Raw genomic sequence first — 24095 nt, 5'->3', positions numbered from 1 at the left:
CCAATAGAATTAGAACTGTTTGATTGCATCTCATAAATTAAAAAAAAAAAAATCATTTGTTAAATGTCAAAACTGGTTTTCAAAAAGCGTCAGTTTAATTCAAGAATACTTTTTTCTCGCTTTCATTTCTGCAAAATTCTGAATTATTTTCTCTTAATTGATATTTAATTGTTCGATGTCCAGTAAAAGTAAAGAAATTAATTTTTTTGGCTCAATGACTTTCGTAGATAATTTTTGCACGTATCAAACTGAAAATGACCTTTCACCAGACGCACTTGAAACAGAAAGAGTTTAGTATGCGCAGTAAAATTATATACACTCATGTCCATAAATAAGGATAATGCAAAATCAGGCAAAGGAAGAGTTAGAAGCAAAACAAATTTGACTTATTTGTAAAGCTTATTTATTAAACAAAAGGTAAAGAGCAAAAAAAGATTATATATGTTTGATATTATTAAAAAAATTAGCGATTTTTTCTCCCTGGAGCAAATTAAAAAAAAAAAAAAAAAAAAAAAAAAAAAAAAAAAAAAAAACCTATTTACAAAAAAACAATATTACATAGTTGGTATGATGGTTAATACATTGTATGTCTCCCAGACGATGCAATACAGTCCGTACAACGCCTAGGCGTGTTGAGTATCAAATTATCGATCTGATCTTGGGGGATATTTCACCACTCAAAAAGCAATGCTCTCCGAAGTTCCGGTAGACATGTAGGAGGAGTTTGACGGGCTGCAACTCGTCGGCCAAGCATATTCACACGTGCTTTACTGGATTCAAGTCCGGTAAGAATGCTGGCCAGTCCATACGGGTGATATCCTCCGATTGAAGGCATTCGCTTACGATGTTTGCACGGTGAGGACGGGCGTTGCCATCCATAAACACAAATTGTGCGCCCATGGCCCCCCGAAACAAATGTACATGTTGTTCTAGAATGACGTCCCGATAGATTTGGCTTGTCATAGTTCCAATTTGAACATGCAGGTCAGTTCTGGAACCCAGAATAATTCCACCCCAAACGAGCACTCCTGCACCACCGTAACGGTATCGTTCAATGACGTTTTCTTGGTGGTAACGGATACCTGGAGCTCTCCATATGAAAGTCAGGCGAGAATCAGACTGCAAGCTAAACCTGGACTCGTCGAAAAACATCACACAAGTCCACTGTTGCGGTGTCCACAATGCATGCTCTCTACTCCAGGCTAACCGCAGGCAACAGTGAGTTGCATTAAGTGGAACGCATCTGACAGGTCTACGAGCATATAGACCAATCTGCCCTAAGCGTCTGTACACGGTCTGCCTTGAAATTGTCGTACCAGTGGCTGAAGAGAGCTGACGAGACAGGTCTGAGGCTGTGCTCCGCCTGTTTCTTTTGGCAGTAACTGCCAAATACCGGTCCTCATTCGGCGTTGTAACTCTGGGGCGACCTGTGCTGTAACGTTTACTCACATTACCATCATCTTGGAATCGTTGCCAAAGCCTGGAGATGACACTCTGGGCAATTCCAAGTTCGTCTGATACTTCCAGTTGGGTACGGCCACATTCCAGACGGCCGATAATTCTACTACGTAAAAAATCATCCAAATGCGTCCTTTATGTCATAACTATTCGGTTATTGCACTGAAATGCTTATACAGCGCCTGCGACAATTTTACTTCTTTGCCTGCATTCCTTATATATCACTCTCTTACACTGTCGTTATTGTGACGTACCATCGGTGTCATCTGGTTACTTCCTGAAATTTGCATATGTTTCTTGAAGATGTGTGTAGTGATTTTACAGGTGATATATTTATTTTAGTGTTCGATTTCCGCGTGACTCCGAATTATCCTTAATTTATGGACATGAGTGTATTTGGAAATGCGAATTTTATAAATTGTAGCATATCAGATTGCAAAGTTTAATTTTGGCTTTTGCAAATTAGCACAAATTTCAATAGTTCCTCGTCTAATTCTTTAGTATCAATGTCTTCATTGTACCTTATTTTTGGCAGTTCCGTTTGTTCAAATGTAATTGATGTTTTCATCTAAGACAGTGTGATATACTTTAAAAATATCGCAAATGCCTTCATAACATTTGCTACGCAGTTTTAGTTCAAAAGATATTTTATCATAAATCACATAAAAACAATTGAGTTTAAAGCCTTCTGATCAGAGCCGTGCCTACATATTTCTTCACCTGAGGCAGAGCGGTAAATGTGCGCCCCTGTATACAATGCAAGATTATTTATTTACCTATTTATGAATTAATAAATAATACTAAATGATGTTTGTAAACATAACATTATACAAACACGCGCAAAATGTATATATATATACATATAATCATACATACAGAACAAATTAACTATATTTTTATATATTTTATGCTCATTAAAAGTAACTATTTCAAATAAAAATACAATAAGGCTTACAGTAATATTTAATTATAACTTTGTATATTACACAAATGAAATATATATAATGATTAACAATTTTGAAATGTAAAACATTAAAAATATGCTTTTTGAAAAATTGCAAAATCATCAGCAATTTTTTCAAAATCTATTTGATTACTTAACTTATGTTCTATAGCGAAAATTGCCATGCTTGAAAGCTTTTCTTGGCCTAATGAAGATCTCATATAGTTCTTAATTATTTTAAGTTTGCTAAAGCTTCTTTAGTTACTAGCTAAAGTAACTGGCATCGTTAAAAAATTCTTAACGCTGCTTCCAAATTCGGAAGGACTGAACTAAATTATAATCATGAATTATTTTTAAAAGTTCTAAACTTATAGCTGCTTTTGTGTCCTGAATTATTAAAATAGCATGGTTTTTAAAACTAGATATTTCTGACTAAATTTCTTCAGCGTTCATATCATTCGTATATTTAAGTGCTAAGTTATGAGCTGCTGCTTTTAAATTACTTAAATCTAATGACATTAATTTTTCACCAGTTAGAAACTGGAAATCAGAAGAGATTTCATTTAACTTTTCGTATTGCCATTTCAATTGTGAAATTAAAACGTCGAACACTTATTTAATTTCTATAAAAATATATTTTTCTGAAAAACTACAATTTATATCAATTGATTCCTCACAGTTTGATTTATTAACTTTTCGTTTTTGTCCCTCTTCAAATTCTGATGATATAGTCATCTCTAAAGCTGAAGTTTTACATTTTTCAAAAATACATTGAGAAATATTTTCTTTCATTTCCTGTAATGAAAGACATAGTCCCTCTATTAAGCGTGCGGCTTATAGAAAGTTATAGTTTTTAACTACAAAACTTTATTTACTTTTTCGATTTCTTGCAGTATTAAATTCCACGCAGATAACAAACATAAAAATTTTAAATTGATTTGTTTCAAAATGCTGTTATTTTCAGCGTATTGCAAAGATTTGTGATTTAATGCCATATCTTTCAATAATCTATATACTTCTGTTATTTGTAGATCTAATTGTTTAACAGCATTTGTTCTCGATGACCATCGTGTATCCGTATGACCTTTAAATGTGTTTTTCAAACCGGGCATAAGTGCATCTCATCTACTCATTGAAGATACAAAAAAATTATAAATCCTCTGCACAGTTCCAAAAAATGTGAACATACTTGAATTTGTTGAAGCGGCAATTTTGCATACTAAATTTAAACTAAGAGCCGAGAGAGGGGTTACGTGGCCAGAGCGGACAGTGGTTACAGCGGACACTGCGAAATTCATCGTGGTCAGAGCGGACACATTTTTTTCCCCATCATGGAACAGATAAAGGGTGCAGATAAATAAGTAAATAAATACTTTTAAAAATCACAAATATAGTTTAAAACAGTATTTTAAGTGGCAAATCTCTTTCACGGGGATAACGTTTTTTTCACCGAAGTTTTCTGTTTTTGTACTCGATTATCGAATTACAAGGATAAATACATTTTTGCCAATCAAATTTAATTATTTATATTAAATTGTTAAGATATTATAGTGCAAATTCATTTTAAACATAGCAAAATGTAATAAAAATAAAAACTTTCAGAGAAATATTTAAAAATTAATAGTAAGTAACAATAGAATGAAGGGTATGAACGAACTCCAGGGATTTTGTGGAAAACTGTATTTTAGAGTCAAATAAATATTAGAACAGATGCAACTGCCATAAAATTAATTAGTTTCATTAATGTAAGTAAAATACTAAAAGTAAAATATATAAAACAGATACAAGTAAATAAAAGAAAAATAAATACTAATTAACCTTTATTATAAAGGCATAAATATCATTTACCATTGGATTTAGTCCAACCTACTTACAAAACTTAAAGATTTCAGACATTTTTCTAAATTGTTTGATGTTTCGAATTCCTTAAGGATGTTTTCAATTCTTTCATCCAATTTTACGTATGCTTTTTTCCTTTTTATTCCAGGGTCGCCTAATTCTCTGGATTTCAAATTAAAAGACACTTTTTGTGTTTCTTCTTTTAGTATTCTGACTAATAAGTGGACATTAGGCTGGTTTCTGCCAGTGATTGCATTTAATTTGGAATTCCACCCTTCAACAGAATTATTTGTCCTATGACGCTGTCCATATACGTTCCATACTTTAATGGGCATATTTGGATTGTCCATCCACTGCTCGACAAAATAATCAATGAATGTGGTAAGTTTGTCAATGCTTTTTCCCATACAATGCTCCAAGCATCATCTATGAGTTCCATTGGCAAGTAAGCTAATGCAGAAATCATTCTACAAACATTTCTTATATCTTCGTTCTCTTTATATTCCTTTACTAGACCCACTTCTTGTATCTTACGCCACAAACATTGATTAAAATGAAAGTTACAACCGGAAATAGTCGAACTGGGAAATTCTAACATACAACTATTGATGGCTGCGGCTTCAAAATCCAATTTTATAATGTCCGGCTTCCACTTAGGGCACCAACGTTTCACTTCCTGAAGCATTGCAATGTAAGTTGCTTGTCTCTTATCAGGCAGAAATGCAAAAAGCGCTGGGTAAACGTTGGTCTCAGTTGCTGTACTCCTTAAATCGACGTGTATTGTATATATTTGAGGAAATTGTTTCGGACAACTTTTAAATGTTCCATCTAAGAAAAAAGTCTTTCCATTTTCCAAAAGGTACAGAGATTCTTCTCCTCCAAATACTAAAATCCTGTTACCTTGGTCATTTTGAAAGTCTAAGCGAAGAAAGTTTTCTCCAGTAGAAAGCAAAAGTGTATCGTTTGCAAACTGAATGTCATTGGCATTTTGGGGATTTTGTGTAGCTCCCAAAGCCTTTCTCCTCTCCTTACATAAAGCAGTTTTGGCATTGGAGTATGTCGGTATTTTAGCAACGAAATCATAACCTTTCTGATATAATTCTGAAAGTTCTTCTTGAAATATCTGGGGAACGGGAACTGATGTTTCTTCTCGGACTCTTTTTCTGCAAGTCTCTAACTTCCTTTTAACTTCGATCTCAGCAACGTTGGGCGGGCAGGAATGTTCAGTTTTCTTCAGTACTTCGTACTGAAAATTTGTCTTCACATTTCCTTTACAATGATGTGTCTTTTCTTTTACACATACCGAACTCATTCCTAATTTATTTTTTCGGTGTAAACGGTGTGGGTAATCATCTACAACTAAACATTCTTTTTCTTTTCTTGTAGAGAGTAATTTTGTTTAAATGGCTATGGGTTCCATCACAGATTTTTTCGACGATATAAAACGACATACACACTTCAGGATCGAACATCTACTGAGAAAATGAGAAAGGCCTTCTCTCTCAAAAGTATCGGCTTATCTCTACAGCAGGTGCAAAGCTCGAAACTACACAATAGATCACATTTGATTGATTAGGGAAATAACACAACAGGTGCAAGAATGTCCGCTCTGCCCACCCAGCTCCCCTCACGTGTCCGCTGTAACCACTGTCCGCTCTGACTGCGTCCGCTCTAGCCACACCACTGAGAGAGGAATATATGTAGTTGATCATTTCTTTGGCAAATAATGACTTGCACGCCTTTGTACAATCAAGCCATATTGGCCCTGTTATCATAACCTTGTCCTCGAACATTTTGAATGTCGAAGCCATCCTTTTCTAACTTTTAAATAATTTCATTTGCTAAACCACTACCAGTTTTCTCTTTTGTTTCTCTAAAACCTATAAAGCTTTCTTCAATAAATATGGATTCGTCTTTTATGTATTAGGTATCTAATAATCTGACACAGTTTCTCACGATGCGAAACATCTGGTGTACAATCAAATACCAAAGAAAAATATTTCGCTTTTTTGATCCTAGAGGGAATTTCAAATCGAACGTAATTACCTAAGAGTAATATAAATTCATTTTGTACTTTATTAGACAGATAAGAAACGGATCCCTTTCTGTGATTATCTATATGATAGGCAATATTTCTAACATAATGACTTATTAATTCAATTAAATTTAGGAACATTTCTGCACTTGAACTGCCAATAACTTCATGCGTACCTCTAAAAGATAAATTGCGCTTTGCACCAAACAAAATTATGTCTAATACTATAACGCGTAAGATATGTCGCCACTTTTCTTTTTCTGATTCTACTGCTTTATGCAGGGAATCATCTATGAAAACACCTTTTTTTTTTTTTTTTTTTTTTTAAAGCATTTCCATTGAAGATGGAACAGAATGACGATGAAACAGAATTTTCGTGATCGGAAATTCAGTTTAAGTTTTTCCAATCTTTGACACCTCATTTTGGATTGGAAATAGTAGAATCTATCTTACTTTTAGTGAAAAGAATGCATGGAAAACAGGATAACGACAGCACCTCTTTTAATTTTTTTTTCAAAGCATTTCAATCGAAGATAAACATCACGATGAAACATAGAATTTTCATGATCGGAAATTTGGTTTAAGTTTATCAATCTTTGAAACCTCGTTTTGGATTGGAACTAGTAGAATCTGTCTTACTTTTAGTGAAAAGAATACATGGAAAGCAGAATAACGACAGAGATCATTTTGAATAAATAAGCCAGTTACGATGTATTACTTCCCCATTAGGACATTTCTTAAAAAAATATTCTCTGGAAAATCTACTACCATTCTCTGAAGTAGATTCCCTGAAATCAGCATCTTGTCCTTGATCTGGTCCATGTTCTATTAAGAAAAATTTTATTTTATCTGAAATTGCTGGCCATGAGGGAGGATCGATCCAGTAGAACGGTGCCCTAACACCAGGGTGTTACTCAGGGTTCCAAGACCCTACCCCTTATAGAACAAAAAGAAGTTTTCGAATCTTGAAACGAAATAACTTGAATATTATCCGCGAACGAGAAGATGAGAAAGTAATTTATGATGAAACATTAATCTTCATGAAGGAATTACTCACGGGTCATCTGCCTAATTTTCTGTACAGTTTGGAGCAAATCACGAAGTTTCTCAGCTAGGTTGATATTTCGAAGGAAGCTAATGATTTCAGAGAATACTTTAAACAATTCTTGAATATACTGGCTGACAAACCAGGATAAGAGTCCATCCAGGATGTTTGGTGACGTTGTAGGTTTACTTCTCAACTTTTCACTGTAGCTGGCTTTGCTTGCAGCTCAGCTCCGTCGAGGATCTGTGGTTGTCAGCTCAGGAAAATTTTCTTGGGTGATATCTGGGGGGTGGATTCCTCTGGGTTCTGGGCTGTCCTCCTTTTTTAGCCTCTCCTTGTATTCCGCGCAACCACGGAAACTGCTTACGTGGTCCCCTTAGCAAAATATGCAGCGAGTCTTTTCCTCAGGTCTCTTCAAACATGTGTTACTCCTGTGCGGCCCTCCGCACTTCACGCATCTTTTCGAATTATTGCATAGATGCTGTGTGTGTCTGAAGGCCTGGTAGCGAAAACATTGCACAGGCCTTTTCTTCGGGTTGTATTTCTCCCCACGTATGTCGAAACTGAAGACTTTGTTCAGCTGAAAGATCTGGTTCCCTTCAGTATTTCTCTTGAGTCCCACAAAAAATATAGGCAGTTTGGCTTTTACTCCGTTTTTGCTACTCTGAAACTGCTTACCTTGGCAGCAGGAAATTTTCTATTTCTCAAATCACTAAGAATAGAGTCTTCCTTGATGGAGGCAGGGAGTCCCTTCAGAATCACTCTTATGTTCCTTTCGTGACGTGGTTGGTATGTATGAAATGGAGTATTCCTTCCTTTCAGAAGTTTCATCACAGTCTGGTAAGCCGTATGGCTTTTCGCATAAACATGAATCGCCCTAGACTTGACACTCGAATCATATCCATCTGGGCAGTTTTTGGTAAAGAGTTCATCGATCTTCAGCCAATCAGGCGTGTCGCACGAGAACACAATGGGCGGGGGCGTTTCCATCTCAGTAGCTCCGCCTTCCTCATGCGCATCTTTTTCTCCTAGCTGCTTGAAGGGATTTTCATGCGTGATTTCCATGGCAGCCTCTTTCTCCAAGGATTTTGCCGTTTTCCTTGGAATTTTCCACTCGCTGTCTGGGTTCTCATTATCCACCTGTCTCTCCTTCTCTTTTTGGTCATCTTCATCGCGCTTGAGTTTCTTAGCATTTTGAATGCTCTGTGGAATCGTCGCTTGTTCGCCTCGTCCCGACTTCATAAGTCCCACAAGGTGATCCATTCATTGCTTCCTAATACTTTCCATCAAATACTCCATTTTTTCCTGATCAGTTGGACCAGAAATGTCTTTCTTATCATCTGTGCAAGACTTGACTTTCTTCTTTTTTCCTTTCTTAATAAAATCCTCTACATTCCATTTCGCCGATATCCTTGATGTGTCCATATCCATTCCTTCGTCATCCGTAGAATCAGCCGGTGTCCTGTAGAAGGGCATTTTGATGTACCCGAGGGTACCTAAATCACAACTCGAAATCGCACTAAAAAATAATAAAACACCTCGCTGTCCGCCTACTAGACTGGGACAGCTACTGCTACTACGTATTACTTCTCACTGTTCACCTCCGAATGATGGAGGATCATTGAAGTTAATCAGTTTAATGTTTACTTTATCCTCCTCGTTTCCAGAAATTTCAATTGTTTGCTTTTATTTGAATCAAAGTTGCTATATTCCCCAACTTCAACCACATTTTCTTCTGAGCTATCTGTTATTACTTATTTCATTTGAATTTCCGTATTTCCCCAGCCAGCCTTGTAACTGTACAGCGCAGTCAAGCTAATGAGACAAAAAAGAACAACTAATGTTAGCAGTATAATATTTTCTATGAAAGTTTAGTCTATACGATTTGTTACACAAAGTGTAATTAGTTCCTTAAAGCTACTTTCTATAACAAATTTTAATGTTAGAAAATATTCTATACACTACTGTGAAAGCTCGTCTTTTGAAATAAATTAATGCTATTAGTTTTTTTTTTTTTTTTTTTTTTTTTTTTTTTTTGTTAGCTGGATTGTTTATAATAAAAAATTCTTTTAATACTCACTGATGTATTCCAAAATTAAAAGTTAAAAATCATACGTTTTAAAAATGAATTTCTGAATTTTTGATCGAATGGCTAATTTGGTGCCCCTTCTATTTGTTCATCTGAGGCAAGTGCCTCACCTGCCTCACCCTCGTCCCGGCCCTACTTCTGACGCTTATTACATAAATCCACATCTTTCTCGTCCTGATAAACTTCATCGAAAAATTATTTTCATTTTTGAGATCATTTTTCAGAATCAAAAATAGCTTTATTTTTGACGCATTTAATGCCTCCGCCTCTATTTTCGGAAATAAATTTTTTAACTTATTAACATACTTAAATAAACTGTTAAAAATATTTGTCGTAAAGAGAACTGGCATAGAGGGTTCATATATGGATCTATTGCTTATATTTATCTGGAAAGAATTTTGTCCCAGATAACTCTTAATAAAATGAATTCTAAGTTATTTGTTTTGTTTGGTACGTCTCATGATTTCACTTTTACAAAACATTTCGAAAATTAATTTACAGCATGGTTCCTAGAGGGATCGATAGCCAAATATGAATTTGATCAATTGCCCCCCGGCAATTGATCGGCATAATCAAGATCCTATTGATTAAAAAATATTAATGAAATTAATAATTAATTGTTTATTGATATCTAGCTGTATCATGCAGAAAGAAAGAAATCATATGAAATAAGTATTCGGACAAATTATTTGATACATTTTAAATATCAATACCTTTATATATATATAAATTTTTATGCAAAATATGCAGAATTTAAAGCTTTGCACAAAGTAATAAATATTTATTAAAGCTAAAGCTTCGAATGACCAGCTTCTGTGTAACTCTGTGACATCAACCATGAAAGTTAAAACAATTTGCTTATTCACATGAAGGTATGCTGTCTGTCCAAGGGTAACTGTTTTCAGCGTTTTATAAGCATTTTTAATATCGTGATTGAATTCCACCTTGAATTTGACAACCTTTTGTCGACACAAAAGCCTGTACTCTTCCTGCTTGATATTATTCACTGTTCAATGCCTCACAAAACTAACTGAAAAGCAGAGACATCAATTTCACTGAAGCTAGAACAATAATCTTTTATTTTCATTCTAAAACTGACTTGTTTATCTCGATTTTGAATCAAAAGAATTTTATTTCTTTGATAACTTAATGTGATTTTCCGCTATTTCCTCATAAGATATATTTTTATATACACTGCTCGACATTGAAAACGCAACACCAAGCAAGAGTGGTCAGAAATTTATGCAAATTTTAGAGTAAACGCACGTTACTGTGTTATGAGAATGATGGGAAATGCGCAGCTCTCCGACGCACGTGAAGTAAGATATAAGGGAAGGAACGTGCAGAATGGGCAATATTCGTGTCGTTATTTCTCCCAGACCAAGTATCGAAGAAAGTTGGTTTTTTTCCCGAGGATACTTGTAATAGGAGAGATACGTGTAACAGGCCGCCGTCAACGAAGGCACTTTCAGGAGATAGACGATTTTACGAGGGGTATGGTGATCGGACTGAGAAGGGCGGGTTGGTGTTTACGTTAAATCGCAGCTGATACCCACATGGATGCGAGCACGGTGCATCAGCTATGGTGAACAGGTTGGAGCAAGGAAATGTGGGAAGAAGAAGAGCTGCAGGTGCAGCCAAAGTGAGGTCAGCACGCCTGGATCGACGCATCCGCCGACAAGCTGTGTCGGTTTCGCAAGTCACTTGTACCGCAATTCTGCAGCATGTGCAAGATACCCTGGATATTCCCGTGTCGACCAAAACCATTTCCCGTCGATTGGTTGAACGTGGCCTGCACTCACGGCGTCCGTTGAGAAGACTGCCATAGAACCCACAGCATAGACGCCAAAGTTTAGAATGGTGCCGGACTGGAGCGATGTGGATGACCGAATGGCGAAACGTCGTGTTCTCAGATGAATCACGCTTCTGTTTATCCAGTAACAGTCGCCGCATACGTGTGTGGCGTCGACGTGGAGACAGATCTAATCCGGCAGTAATTGTGGAACGCCCCACCGCGCCACAACGTGGCATAATGGTTTGGGGCGCTATTGCCTACGATTCCAGATCACTTTTAGTTTCTATTCAGGGCACTATATGACGAACCTGCATTTATCCATGGCGGCCCGTAGAGCAATCACAAAACATCCGATGGTTCAGTTTTTCTAATGCTATTTATTATTCGCTATATATTTACATATTTACAACTGTCCTATTGTTAGGTGGACTACCTTCACAGAAATCATGTTGCCTAATCAAACGACATTTCGTTTCTACTTACATGCATTGCGCTACTGCCAAGCAGCGCCCTCTACTTCTTTCTTTACAACACACTATGACGGCCCAACGATACTTGGATAATGTAGTGCGGCCGGTGGCAATCCCCTACCTTCAGGGGCTGCCTAATGATATTTTTCAGCAGGATAACGCCCGACCACACAGTTCTCGAATCTGCCAACATGCTCTGCAAGGTATGCAGATGCTTCCCTGGCCACCGTGCTCTCCTGACCTGTCACCAATTGAACATGTGTGTGATATGATTGGACGCCGTTTGCAGACTCTGCCCCTGCCTCGTTCAGAAGATGAACTGTGGCAAATGGTTGAAAGGTAATGGAGAGCCATTCCTCAGGACACACACCATCCGCACCCTTATTGACCCTATGCTCAAACGTATTTCTTCGTGCATCGCTGTTCGCGGTGGTCCTTCATCCTAATGAGCCGACGTCATTCTCGCTCTATATTCTGACTATCATTTTGAAATAAAGATCACTTATTGCTGCTTGCTGTCTCTGCCCTTTTTCCAAATTTCATCACTTTGTGACCACTCCATCTTGGTGTTGCATTTTGTCTCGTAAGTTCTCTATCGGATTAAGGTCCGGAAATTTTGCTGGCTACATTATTCGCTCAATCCTCACTTTCGAGGAATTCGCCAATGGGATTTGCTCGATGCGGTAGAGCATTATCTCCCATAAATAAAATGTCGCATTCATATGCACACCCTCCCCAAGATGCTCTCCATCAAAATTGGGTGCGAAACTGATCTAAATCGCACCGTCACCTGTAAGGTGCCCAAGGCTGTTGCCAACGGCAGGCGTATCTTGCGCTCCTTGCAACGAGGACTTTCGTGGGTTTGGGCTGACTATATAGGTCAGACAAGTGAGCATTAGTCATCAACAGCAACATGTTATAAAAATGTAACACTGCAAGCGAAGCGAAATAATATACTAAACGCAATGGATACCAGATATATTGCTGAACATTATTTATTATCTTAAAATTAAAAACTATATAATTTAGATATCTAATACGTTTGCTATGAATAAATTGTTGTTAGCAGCGTAGTATATGACAAGGTTCAAAGGGCACAAAAAATGCTCTAGGGCTGACATCTAGGGATATATCCAAAATTCTTTTTTGCACATTGCTATGTTTTTGACAACGATATAGCTTAGAGTTTCAACCGGCGATGCTACGTTTCCTCCAAAAGTTTACAAAAGCTGCAATTCGTGCATAAGATCCATACTATTTATATGGCTTTGATTCTTATCAGTTAATACTTTTTTGCAGTTTTTGACATAAATTGAGCTGATCTTGTAAACATATGTGAACGAAAATACGTGGTGCCGATGCGTATGTAAGGATACAGGCCGGTGCCGTAGACGCGATCGACAAGTTGCTTAGTCAGTGTACATAAAAAAGGTGAGTACAGTTACATATTATGTTAAACTTAGGTTAGCTTTAAAACGACGATTTGAACATAATTACTCGAAAAATGTTTTTTTACACGAACCATTTGTTTATTAATCTAAAAATTATTATCTTTTGAGAAGAAAGGATTGATATATTTACATAGTACCACTGAATTTAAAATATACCTATTTGAGATTTGAAGAGGTAAAAAATTGGCCATTTTCTGATTTTTAGCTTATCTGAAAAACCGAAGGAAAATGTTTCGCTATTTCATTACGTCTTAAATACATACTTTAAATTTGATTTATTTACCTTAAAAAACAAAAGAGTACTACCACCTCCTTGAATTATTTGGTATTGATCTAATAGTTCATATATTTTCCAAGCAATGGTTTAAGATAGACTCAGTTTTTCAGAAGTAAGGTAAAATATTTCAAACATTGACCTTCCGAATGTTTTTAAGAAACTATTGAGTTAAGTGTTTAATTCAATAGTTTTTAATAATAGTTATTTTCTATTTTTATTTTTACTTCCGCATTTTCTGTTTTCATTTTTCTCCAGATGTCGGAAGAAAAACAGAAAAAAAATCTGAGTATCAGAATGAAATGAAGAAAAAGAAAGTGAAAGACTTAATAAACCAAAACTTTAAAATTGCTGTTTTTCCAAAACCCAGGAAATACCCAAGCTGACGCTACTAGCACTAGTTGTCCATCAACTTCATCAACAAAGAAAGAGTTAAAAGTGATTAGTTACTAAATTCAAAAATTCTGTTTATTGTTTTCGCTGCAAAATTTTTAAGTTTCAGCAACGTAAAACTGAGTAGTTCTAAATTTAACGATTAAAACCCCTTAAACGAGCACTTAAAACTTCCTGAAAAAAATAAAATGCATTTTTGGAATCTACATCTTTGGTCCGATTTCTTAGAACGATTACGAAAGAATAAACCTGTTGATTCGGAATTTCAAAATTTATTAAAAAAAAGACACTAAGTATTGGCGCGATGTTATTGAAATAATTATCTATGCCATTCAATTTTTAGCCAAACGAAACTTAGCCTTCCGTGATTAAAGTAACAATAATTTTTTAAAGTGTATAAAAATGATAACAAAATTTGACCCTATCATGTCTGTATATAAAATTCAAACTCAAACTCAAAAAAATATGCTTCATTGTCTTGAAGATAAAATTCAAAATGAAACAATTAGCTTATTAGGGGATAATATAAAGCAAATTATCTTAAGTAAGGTCAAACAGGCAAAGTATTTTCTATTTTACTTGATTGTAGCCCCGATATCAGACATCAAGAGCAAATATTAATTTGCACGAGGTATTTTAATTTAGAAAGTACAAACATGAGTACTGAAGAAAGGTTTTTAGTATTTTGTGTTTCAACAGATACGACCGGTGAAGAACGAACAACATTCTTATTGAAGACTTTAAAGGAAAATGGTTTAGACATTAGTAATTTACGCGGCCAAGGATACGACAATGGTTCAGCCATGAGAGGTAAACAGTTTTCGAGTAATTATGCTCAAATCGTTGCTTTTCCGGATTAAAAGGTTAACTTATGTTTAACATAATATGTAACTGCACTTACCTATTTTTATGTAAAATAACAATAACGAGAAGCAATCACCAAAAAAATCACAAAAAAGAAAAATATTGCAGAAAAATTACTACGATTGCAATAGTAGACACAAAATAATGATTAAACAATTTGTAGAATGCGTCTACCCTTACATACGCATTGGCATCACGTATTTTTACCTTCAAATAAGACAGAACAGAACACTAGAGACGAACTCTTGCCCTGGTTTTAGCCTTTCGGTCAAACAAGAGAGTGTGCTAGGAGGAAGGGTCACTCAGGACTTGACAAACTTGAGGCTGCCTTAACACGGTTAAACGCCCCAAGCTCTAGAGGAGATCCAAGAGGCGGCTAACCTATCGGTCGATCCGACGAGCTAAGACTAAGCTGAGTCGACAGGAATACTTAGCAACTCAAATTCTACGTCTCCATTCTGAAAGGATGGTAAAACATCTGCCATCAGAAGAGGTCCCAAACCCGGACAGCAGAAAGAAGTCACTTAGACACTGTCAGACAAGCCGGGCCAGCAATCCGGCCTGCTAATACTACGCCATGGTATCGGCTTTAGGCGCCCCCAGGGAGAAACCAAAGAAGGATATGAATATGCAGTTTTGAGGGTCTAGGCGCCCACTGGAAACATCAAGCAGTTTAAAGACACGCTGAATTTGCCAACTCGATCGACGGAAAGTGCTTCACCCCGGATAACCACAAATATCTGACCATGTAGCTCCACCACAACCAAAGGAACGGACAAGACAATACCATACAGTCCCTGACGAGCCTGAAACAGTCACCGCCAGCGATGGCTTCAGTCCTTTGGAGACTGATTTTAAACACAAGTGGCCGAGACTGCCTAGGTACAGATCCTAATCAGTACTTCCCATGTTTTACCTGAGTCGACCTCCGGAGGGGCGTTCAAATAAGACAAGAATTTTCTTGTTCAAACAGGCAGAGAGAAGAACTGCTTGTTTTAATGATTTTACCCGGTGCCTTTTTTACTCGGCGCCGTCGTGCCCCGCATGACCTTGCATCTATTGTCGGCGCGGGCCGGCCTCTGGCCAATAACAGACGTTGAAAACGTACAGGAGCATGCACTTATCGGTCATTATTCCTCCCCATACCATCATATCTGCATTACGGAAACGGCCACATTCCATAATGTTCAAAGGAAAATTTCACGTTTCAGACTCACTTCAAGTGTAAACATTCTTAAAATCAAATGTTAAACTAAGGCTCGACTCATCAGCAAAGAAAACATGGGACAATTGGTGCTCACTTTATTTCTAATGTTCTTTGCACCAATTAAAGTTATTTTTCTCTGTTGTTTAGACGAAGTAATATATACCCTTTGTTTTCGGCCTAAATCAAGCCTTCTACATACAGGTTTACCGTATTAGAACAGTTCCAGTGGTGACTGCAAGCTCTGAACCGAACACAAGACTTCCTGTTACGACGTGCAGTTATTGTGAGATATCGATCTTGAAAAGCAGTTGTTATTCTTTTACAACCTTGGTTTAGGCATCTTTACCACAGTTTCGGAGTTCTGAAATTGTTTTCATAGAATACAGATCACCTGTCTTGAAAATTTTGCACATTTCACTCTTTCCATGACTGACTGCCCTGCTTCTAAACAGCGGACCATTCGCCACTTCACAAATTCTTCCAAATGATGCTTCGGAGCCATAATAAATCGTTTTGAGCCTTTACGCACTGAAATCAAATACTGCATTGCAGAAATTCACTCAGATATTCATTTTGAGCAAATCATGACGGAGAATCAAATTGCCTTGATTTGCATATCTGAAAGCATTTGATCACTTTTGATTGGATAATGCTGATAAGCTTGTCTTTCCCACATTCCCAACAAAAATGGATTATATAGATTGGGTATTTCTTGGAGTATCGTTATTTTGGTGTGTTTAAAGATAAATTTCGACATGAGGGTAAGCGTTGTTACAGAACCAATATTACTGAACCTTTCTTACCTAGTGGAAGCAGGAATTAGTTAAGTCAGTAATTTACTATGGAAAGCAAGAAACAGGTTGAATATTTTTGAACGAAGAGACTTAAGAATTCAGTTAAACAATTTAATGCCAAATATTAAAAAAATTGTATCAGTACATCCAGAGCAGACCTCACATTAATTAAAATCCAAATTTGTGAGATTAGAATCGGTGCAAGTAGTGATTTTTCAATCAGTGATTCCTTTGTGCAGATAGTGATTTTGTTTTTTGAAAAACGTGTTATATTTCTAAAATTAAAAATAATAATAAAATATAAATCTAATAAACAATTAAAACATTTTCCTATTCTTACTCTAATTGTTATTTTAAATTATTTATGTAAAATTAAATACTGCATTATGATTATGTTTTATGCTGTATGTGAAATGTAAAGGGTCTCACTCAAGAAACCTTCTTACTCAAAATGTAAAGGTTTCGATGAAGAAAACCATCTTTTAAAAGGATTCGACGCAAGAAAAGAGTTGGGAATCTGTGATCTAGATATATATCAAGCAGAGTATTTTTTATTTGGTTAAACCCAGAGCGCATTGCCTTAACTGTATCAGCGCTACAAGACCATCTAGTTGTACATAATTCTTTTACCGTAAAACGCTTATTATTGGCGGGAAAATGTTTTTCTAAAATGTTCCACTTATAAGTGGGTGAAAAAAAATGTAAACATTTTCCAATAAATTAAAATATATTATTGCTACTGCTATATCATTAAAATATGTCCTATTGTCACTCTATCCCTCTCTATCCTGCAGTTTAGTAAAACGTTGCTTACTTACAAATGACCATTTATATACATAAAAATAGGTACATATAAATAGGAAAAGAAACTAGTAGAGTTTAATAAAATTCAATTAGATTTTGTTTCAAAGTGGATGCTTTAACCGGGCCCTAGATATTTGCATTGTCTTTCTATGCTATGTACAGGCCCTGCCCAAAACTCAATAAAAATTCAAAATATTCTCTCTATATATAAATCTCAATTCTATATATAAATCTCAATACAAATTTTTAAACATAAAGTTTAATTTCAAAGGGAAACCAAATGGATAAATGTTTGAATAGGAAGCAAATATAAATGGCAGTTTCTTAATTTGTTACGAAATTTTGTTTTCTTTTTTAAAATTTATTATCCTAATTAAATCGAAAGCTGAAAACAGCAAACAATTTGAAAAAAAAAAAGGGAGCTTCAATGGATATTCCCCCTCATTTGCCTAGTGAGGTAAAAAAAGACACATGTCTACGCATTTGTACATAAATGGAAAAATCTCAAAGAAATCATATGCCACAAGTATGTGTACAGTATTTATGACGGAGATTAAAAAAATTACGATATTCAAGACAGTTCATTCTCATGTGCGTGTTCATTTTGCCAATTTTATTTATTAAGGAGAATCTAAAAATAACCTTACTTTTTACTGGAAATAAAATAAGTAACGAAATCAGTATTTTTGCGTGTCATTGTGTTTAGGTAGCAGCTAGTTTATTTCCTGGACGCCTATTCTAGGCTACGAGAGTTGGCAGCAGTTTGTGGGCCGCCAGATGTCGCTGCTAGTGAAAAACAGGTCTATCCGACATCCCATATTCTCTGAGTATGGAAGTAATTAGAAGCGCGAGGAAAAGTGTTGCCCCGTCGTCAATTAGACTTGTCCAGTTGACGTTCTAAGTAGACAATGGCTTTGTATGTGTTTTCGTATTTAAACGAAGAATATGGTCATAGATATCTGAATCGGTGGCGAATTTATAGAAAATATGTCGATGCTTTTGCTCAGCCAGAAGATGTTTTCATTGCGTATTTCAGATTGCCAAAATTTATAGTTATTTTAATCTGCGATGAACTGAGAGAGTATTTGAAGCCACATTCAGAAAACAAGAACGCAATTTCTTCTGAAAGAAAGGTAATTTATATTATTCCTGAAATTATAGATATAAATTGTAATTATATGCTTTAAAAATGTGGAAGATAATAAGTTTATCAAGCACATAAACCTTATTCATTTAATACAAATATAGACATCTGATAAGCTTCTACTCGATTTATGTACAGCAAGAATTACGTTTATTTTAAAATCTAACAGTTGAACACATTACGAACAATACTGTGAACACGGAAAGGAATGTCGTTCATTATTACACGAAATTCACACTACTGTAAAATAAAAATAAGAAAAAAATTATAAAACTATATAATTTAAAATATTTTTTCAGTAGCAGTACTACTACTAGTGTGATACTTTTAAAAATAATTTTTAGCCCAGAAGGGCTATTAATTTCGTGGCGTTTCACGATAAATGGTGTTTCACATATTCAAATTGTTGCCACCAAATATTATCGCACTGTATTATATTTAAAAAAATTAAATGATGAAGGATCTGCATAAATGTATGCATGTTTCTCGCACTGGGATAAAACAACGGTACCTAGAGCTATGAAATTTTGAATAACGTAATCCTCCATCCTAATATAGGCATCTGGAGGCCCAAATTTCGAACTAGGAGAATTGGTTTTATTATCTATTTCATATTTTGTAAAGCATTTATGAGTGTTTGATTAAGAAACTCAACGTTTTCAAACCAAGCAATGGCAACATTGTACAGAAAAAAACATTTTCATCTCTAGCGCGCGAGACTATGTATCGGAAATTCTAATGATACGCTCTTTTAAATTATATATATGATATTGCTGTTGAATTGAATTTTATAATTTAAGTGCGAAGAACATGATATTTAATAAATAAAGGTAAGACGCAAAACGTTAAAAAAACGGCACTTTGATATAAAATCTGAAGGCATTAAGGTTTTTTTTTTTTTTTTTTTTTTTTTTTTTTTCTATTTCTTTTTTTAAAGCGTGTGTGTGTAATTTTATTACGATTTAAAACTGGTTTCTAAGGAAGGCCTTTCTGAGGGAAACTCGCTCGTATACACGTTACACATGGGAAAAGCCACGAAAACGCCAATGCGGCAAGCTCGTTCGCGGGATTCGAACCTCGGACCAAATTGCCTGCTTTCAGTGACTCTAGCGCTCGGCCGCTGGTGCGCTCATTGGTAGAATTATACTGCATTGTTATTATATTATGCTATAAAGTGACAATGCTATAAGACTGAGGGTTTGTTCATGGATTAGTACTTTTGTAATCTATTAGTACTAAAAAATCATTGTTCTTTGCAACTTTAAAAACAAAAATAATAATAATGTTCATATAGCAGAGTTCTCATTTTTATATTGTAAAAGAAATATTGATTATTATTAGATCTATTTAATGTGTCGAAACGCTGGTTTGACAAGGATTGCAGAAGACCTATACAGATTATTTTTACTTTAGTACTTGCATTGTGAAAATAATGTTACTATCTTTTAATTATTTTCACAGAATAAAATCTTTTGAGAAGGAAGAATATTTTAAATAAGCAGTTCTTATATATATAAGAAATTAAAATAACACAATGTAATATTAAAAAAAAGTATTAGTAATTGTGTGACGAAAATTGCAATACGAATTAATCACACATACAGGATAGATTAGTCTAATTTTGGTTATATATTTTATATTGAAAAAATATTTTCTTTCATGTTAATTATAGAATAAATTATTTAAAATAAAACATTTTGATGCATGTGTGATAGCTGAATGCAGCAGCAATCGGCCATACTGTAACAGCGAATTAATTTTCATAGAAACAAAAAATAAACAAAAAAGATGAAACATTAAGAAAGTATTTTCTTTCTAATTTCTTACTTAAAGAAATATTTTTCTAATATTAACTGTAAAATAAATTGCGTGAAAACACAATTTTAATATAAGTATGAAAAGAAAGGAAAAAAAAAACTTAGTTTGCTATTAGATTGTAATGCAAATTAATCATCTTATAAATTTAAATGATTAAAATTGTTTATTTCTAAAAAGATTTGAAGTAAGCTTAATTCATTTACTCTTATCTATTTACCGTTTCCACATCACTCTTTTTTTTTTTTTTTTTTTAGCCCAAAAACCCTGCGTTAACTTTCCCATTAAAAAACAGGATTTTCCTTCACATAACACATTGTTGGTCATAATACTGTTTTGTGCCATTTTTGTTTTTCCCCCGAACTACAAATGCAGCGTGTGAGTTAGTGAAATAATTGGAGAATATTCCTAGAACTTCAGCCAGCGCGCGCTATAAATTTCGTTACTCGTCTGTACTGCGATTGGTCTAAAGCTCCTTTCAGTAAAGTCAAATGACCCCCCTCCCGCCCACCAACTGAGGACCTTTCTTACCTCCATGCACAGAATGGCTTTCTCTGATAAGTTGTGATGGCTGTCTATACCGCTCTTTTTTTTTTTTTTTTTTTTTTTAGTCAATATTGTTCGCTTAAGTTGTAGACGGATCCAGTGATCCTAGAATAGGAGTCATGGATTGCAGTTGTAACTGGAGCTGTTTTTTAAATCCTGCCAAACTTACTAGACAAATAGCGAGTTATCGCTATGTCTAAAACAACTCACAAATAAAGAAGAATGCCTAAATAACTTTTTAATTTTAATCTCAATTTGAACACAAAGTCACAACTTCTGCTACAGACGAAATTTCCACCACTTGTGGTATTCAAAAGAACATAACAGAGACTATATATTGAATAGAATAAGCTGGCTCGGATAGATGACCGAAGCATAATTTAAGCATCGGCTAAGCTAGAATGCTAAAGAAGGAATATAACTTTTAAGCACAGCTGGCAAAAAAATACTAAGAGCAAAGACGACTGCCAGAGGCTCTCTTATCTAAAGCTACAAAACCATCAGCTTAAATATATACAAAGTTAATGTGTATTCTGATAAGGAATACGGAAAGAAGAATAAAGTTATAGTAATGACTTAAATCACAATAACTGATTAATTAGTATAATTACAACTTTATAATAATTTGATTTTACAATAGTTTATAATCTTTACAGCTGTTGAAAGATATTGCCCTATTAATGCTGTTAAAAGTTATAATATCGAGATGTGTAATTATAGATCTATTTCTTAACGTCTGAAAAATAATAGTTTAAAACATCGTTCTTTAAAATAGTTTTGTTATAATAAGTCTTTCTTTTCTTCGTTAAAAAATATACATTCTTAAATTCTTTAAAATGAAACTTTTTAAATGTATAATTTTTCCTTTTATTTATGAAATGCTTTTGTTTCCCCAGTATTGTAAAGAGATATGTGATAGATTTGGTGTAAAAGGATGGACGAAACTTTCTCCATGGGGAACAGCGCAAGGAATTATCCAAGGGGAGAGAGGGAATGTTGATGAAGTGTGAGTATTTTCACCTTGTAGGATATAACGTTTACTTAATGTATCTATAAGAAAACCTCCTCGAAATTTAAATCAGTTATCTATTTCTGATGTATTGAATATTACCTACTAACTAATAAGGTATACAATATTTAACTAACTAGATTTAATTGCCCTTCAGAAATTGACTGCTTTTAAATGCTTTTTTATTGTATTTCTACTGTAATTTTTTTATTTCATTTTGAAAGGTTTTAACTAATATTGTGAATTTTATTTTTATTTTTTATTTCAGATAATATTGGAAATCTATGTGCAGATGCATATATTGGAAGCTATTAATTATTTTCAGAATATAACGAAAAAATGTAATATTAACTTAATACGCGAAATATAATACTTTATTGCAGATTTTCATGCGTATAAATACCACTGACGCTTGGATTTACTTTTACAAATGTTAAATGTAATAAAAAATATTGCTCTGGATTCTTTCCACTGAAATAGTTTATGAAGAAACTGTTAAAATCGCATTAAACTTTTGAGATGTACGGATTTATTATAATAAGCAAGTATGAAAATGTCACTTGAAGCAAAATTTTATAGTTCGAAATTTTAATCTTTTATTGTTAATTCGTTTAAGCAAAAATGGAGAAGAAAGAAGAGCAGGTTTAAAACTTTTCGTGCACTCTCTTTCATGTACTTACTCTTTTCGTGTAGTCATATTGTATAATAATACATCAGTCCATAGACACATTTATTACAATCAACAATGCATTTCAGTACTGCAATTAATACAATTTGGTTCTCATTTACTCCAACTAAATTAAATGCATTTGAGAAAGAGTTCACTCTTATATCAATAAGATTTCACATAATAATCTTGGCAAAATTTTCTGCATTAGAAATGACTGAAAATAATGGTAGTTAAATTTCAGTTATAAAAGTATTCTTTGGAGAAAACTGCTTTTGAGAAATTAGGAGAAAACATAAATTAGTAATTTATAAAAATACTTTAGTTCATACTAGCATTTTGGTAAAACATTAGGTTTCACTTCCTTTACCCTCTATTTTTATTTATTAATTTTTATCCATTTCCTTTAGTTCGCTTTATATAAAAAAATATGTTTATTACTCTCTTATTTAGTTACTAAACGTAACAGAATATGATTCTTTTCTGAAATAGAGAACACGTTCGTCTTCTTTAAAATTTTCTAACATAACAGGGAAAAAAATAAATAAATAAAAAAAGTACGGCTTCTTTTCTTAATTTGAAATTGCTTTTTATTTGACTAAGAATCATAAAGAATTTTATGAGCACCATTATCTAGCTCAATTGATTTATTGGAAGGCGTCAGTCAAGTATGCTAATCTAAGCAATCGCCGTTCATCTGTATCGTCACTAAACTTAGCGTTACAAAAGAAAACTTTCACTGCTTTCATGAATTTATACAAATGAACAAGTTTGTTTTTTCCGACGCACTACTACTGATATATAATCAAACCTGACTAATTGCTCGGCAGGAGGGGTGATTTCCAATATCTGTATTACGATTTCCCCCAGGGGTGTCATTCATTTATTTGGAAAATTGTCTTACTAACTGCTCCAGCTTCAATTGCTCTTCTGATATCGGTTTCTTCAAGTCAAAGGCTATACTTTCTTCACTAGTTTATTCATTTCCAGCTGCACAGTAGCTTCCTGAAACTTAATTTTTGCCCCGCACGATTTTAAGAAATCCATCCCTACTATTACTTTCGTTTGTAGATTTTTCACAACAAAGAAAACCACCTTCTGGTTTGCATTCTTCACTTGCACACGTAAGATTACGTTTCTTACCTATTCACAAAGTTCGCCTTGGGCGGCAATAACCCTCGTTCCTTCAACACCAAATATTCTACAAGGTTTCAAAGTTTTTTCTGAGTAAATGTTCTGACAAGAAACTACTTAGCGCCCTTGTATCCAATAATGCGTCCGCGGCACATTATTCAATAGAATTTATATCGCTCATAGGGAAAAAAATTTGTATCAGTACTCTATTTAATTGGATACTGTGGCGATATCATTTGCGTTAATGAAGCGCCATCTGTGAAACTCTTCTCTTTTCGCCAGAGTGGCAACACTAAGCCTTCAAGTAGAAAAAGAACAG

At 34.6% G+C, this 24095-nt stretch overlaps 2 protein-coding genes across 5 annotated transcripts in view; one reads left to right on the top strand and one right to left on the bottom strand.

Moving 5' to 3' along the window:
* Ssadh (succinic semialdehyde dehydrogenase) overlaps positions 1 to 24095 on the bottom strand; it is a 275075-nt gene that overhangs the window by 202454 nt on the left and 48526 nt on the right. The gene's annotated exons all lie outside the window — the stretch shown is intronic.
* LOC118194525 (acylphosphatase-2-like) overlaps positions 1 to 24095 on the top strand; it is a 33643-nt gene that overhangs the window by 4549 nt on the left and 4999 nt on the right. The window contains exons 1-3 of one of the 4 annotated variants that reach the window (XM_085808717.1): positions 18268 to 18594; positions 21863 to 21972; positions 22244 to 22437. In XM_085808717.1, coding sequence (XP_085664843.1) covers positions 18370 to 18594; positions 21863 to 21972; positions 22244 to 22247 — 339 coding nt within the window. In that variant the 5' untranslated portion in view covers positions 18268 to 18369 and the 3' untranslated portion in view covers positions 22248 to 22437. Of the gene's footprint in view, positions 1 to 18267; positions 18595 to 21862; positions 21973 to 22243; positions 22438 to 24095 lie in introns of those variants that run through there. The other 3 variants (XM_085808718.1, XM_035365665.2, XM_035365666.2) reach the window with 3 other exon arrangements.

Source organism: Stegodyphus dumicola, chromosome X1 (genome assembly GCF_044657685.1).
Source record: "Stegodyphus dumicola isolate Sdum_Otavi_A_Nest chromosome X1, ASM4465768v1".
Taxonomy (NCBI): Eukaryota; Metazoa; Arthropoda; class Arachnida; order Araneae; family Eresidae; genus Stegodyphus; species Stegodyphus dumicola.
This window is presented reverse-complemented; position numbering and strand designations above follow the sequence as displayed.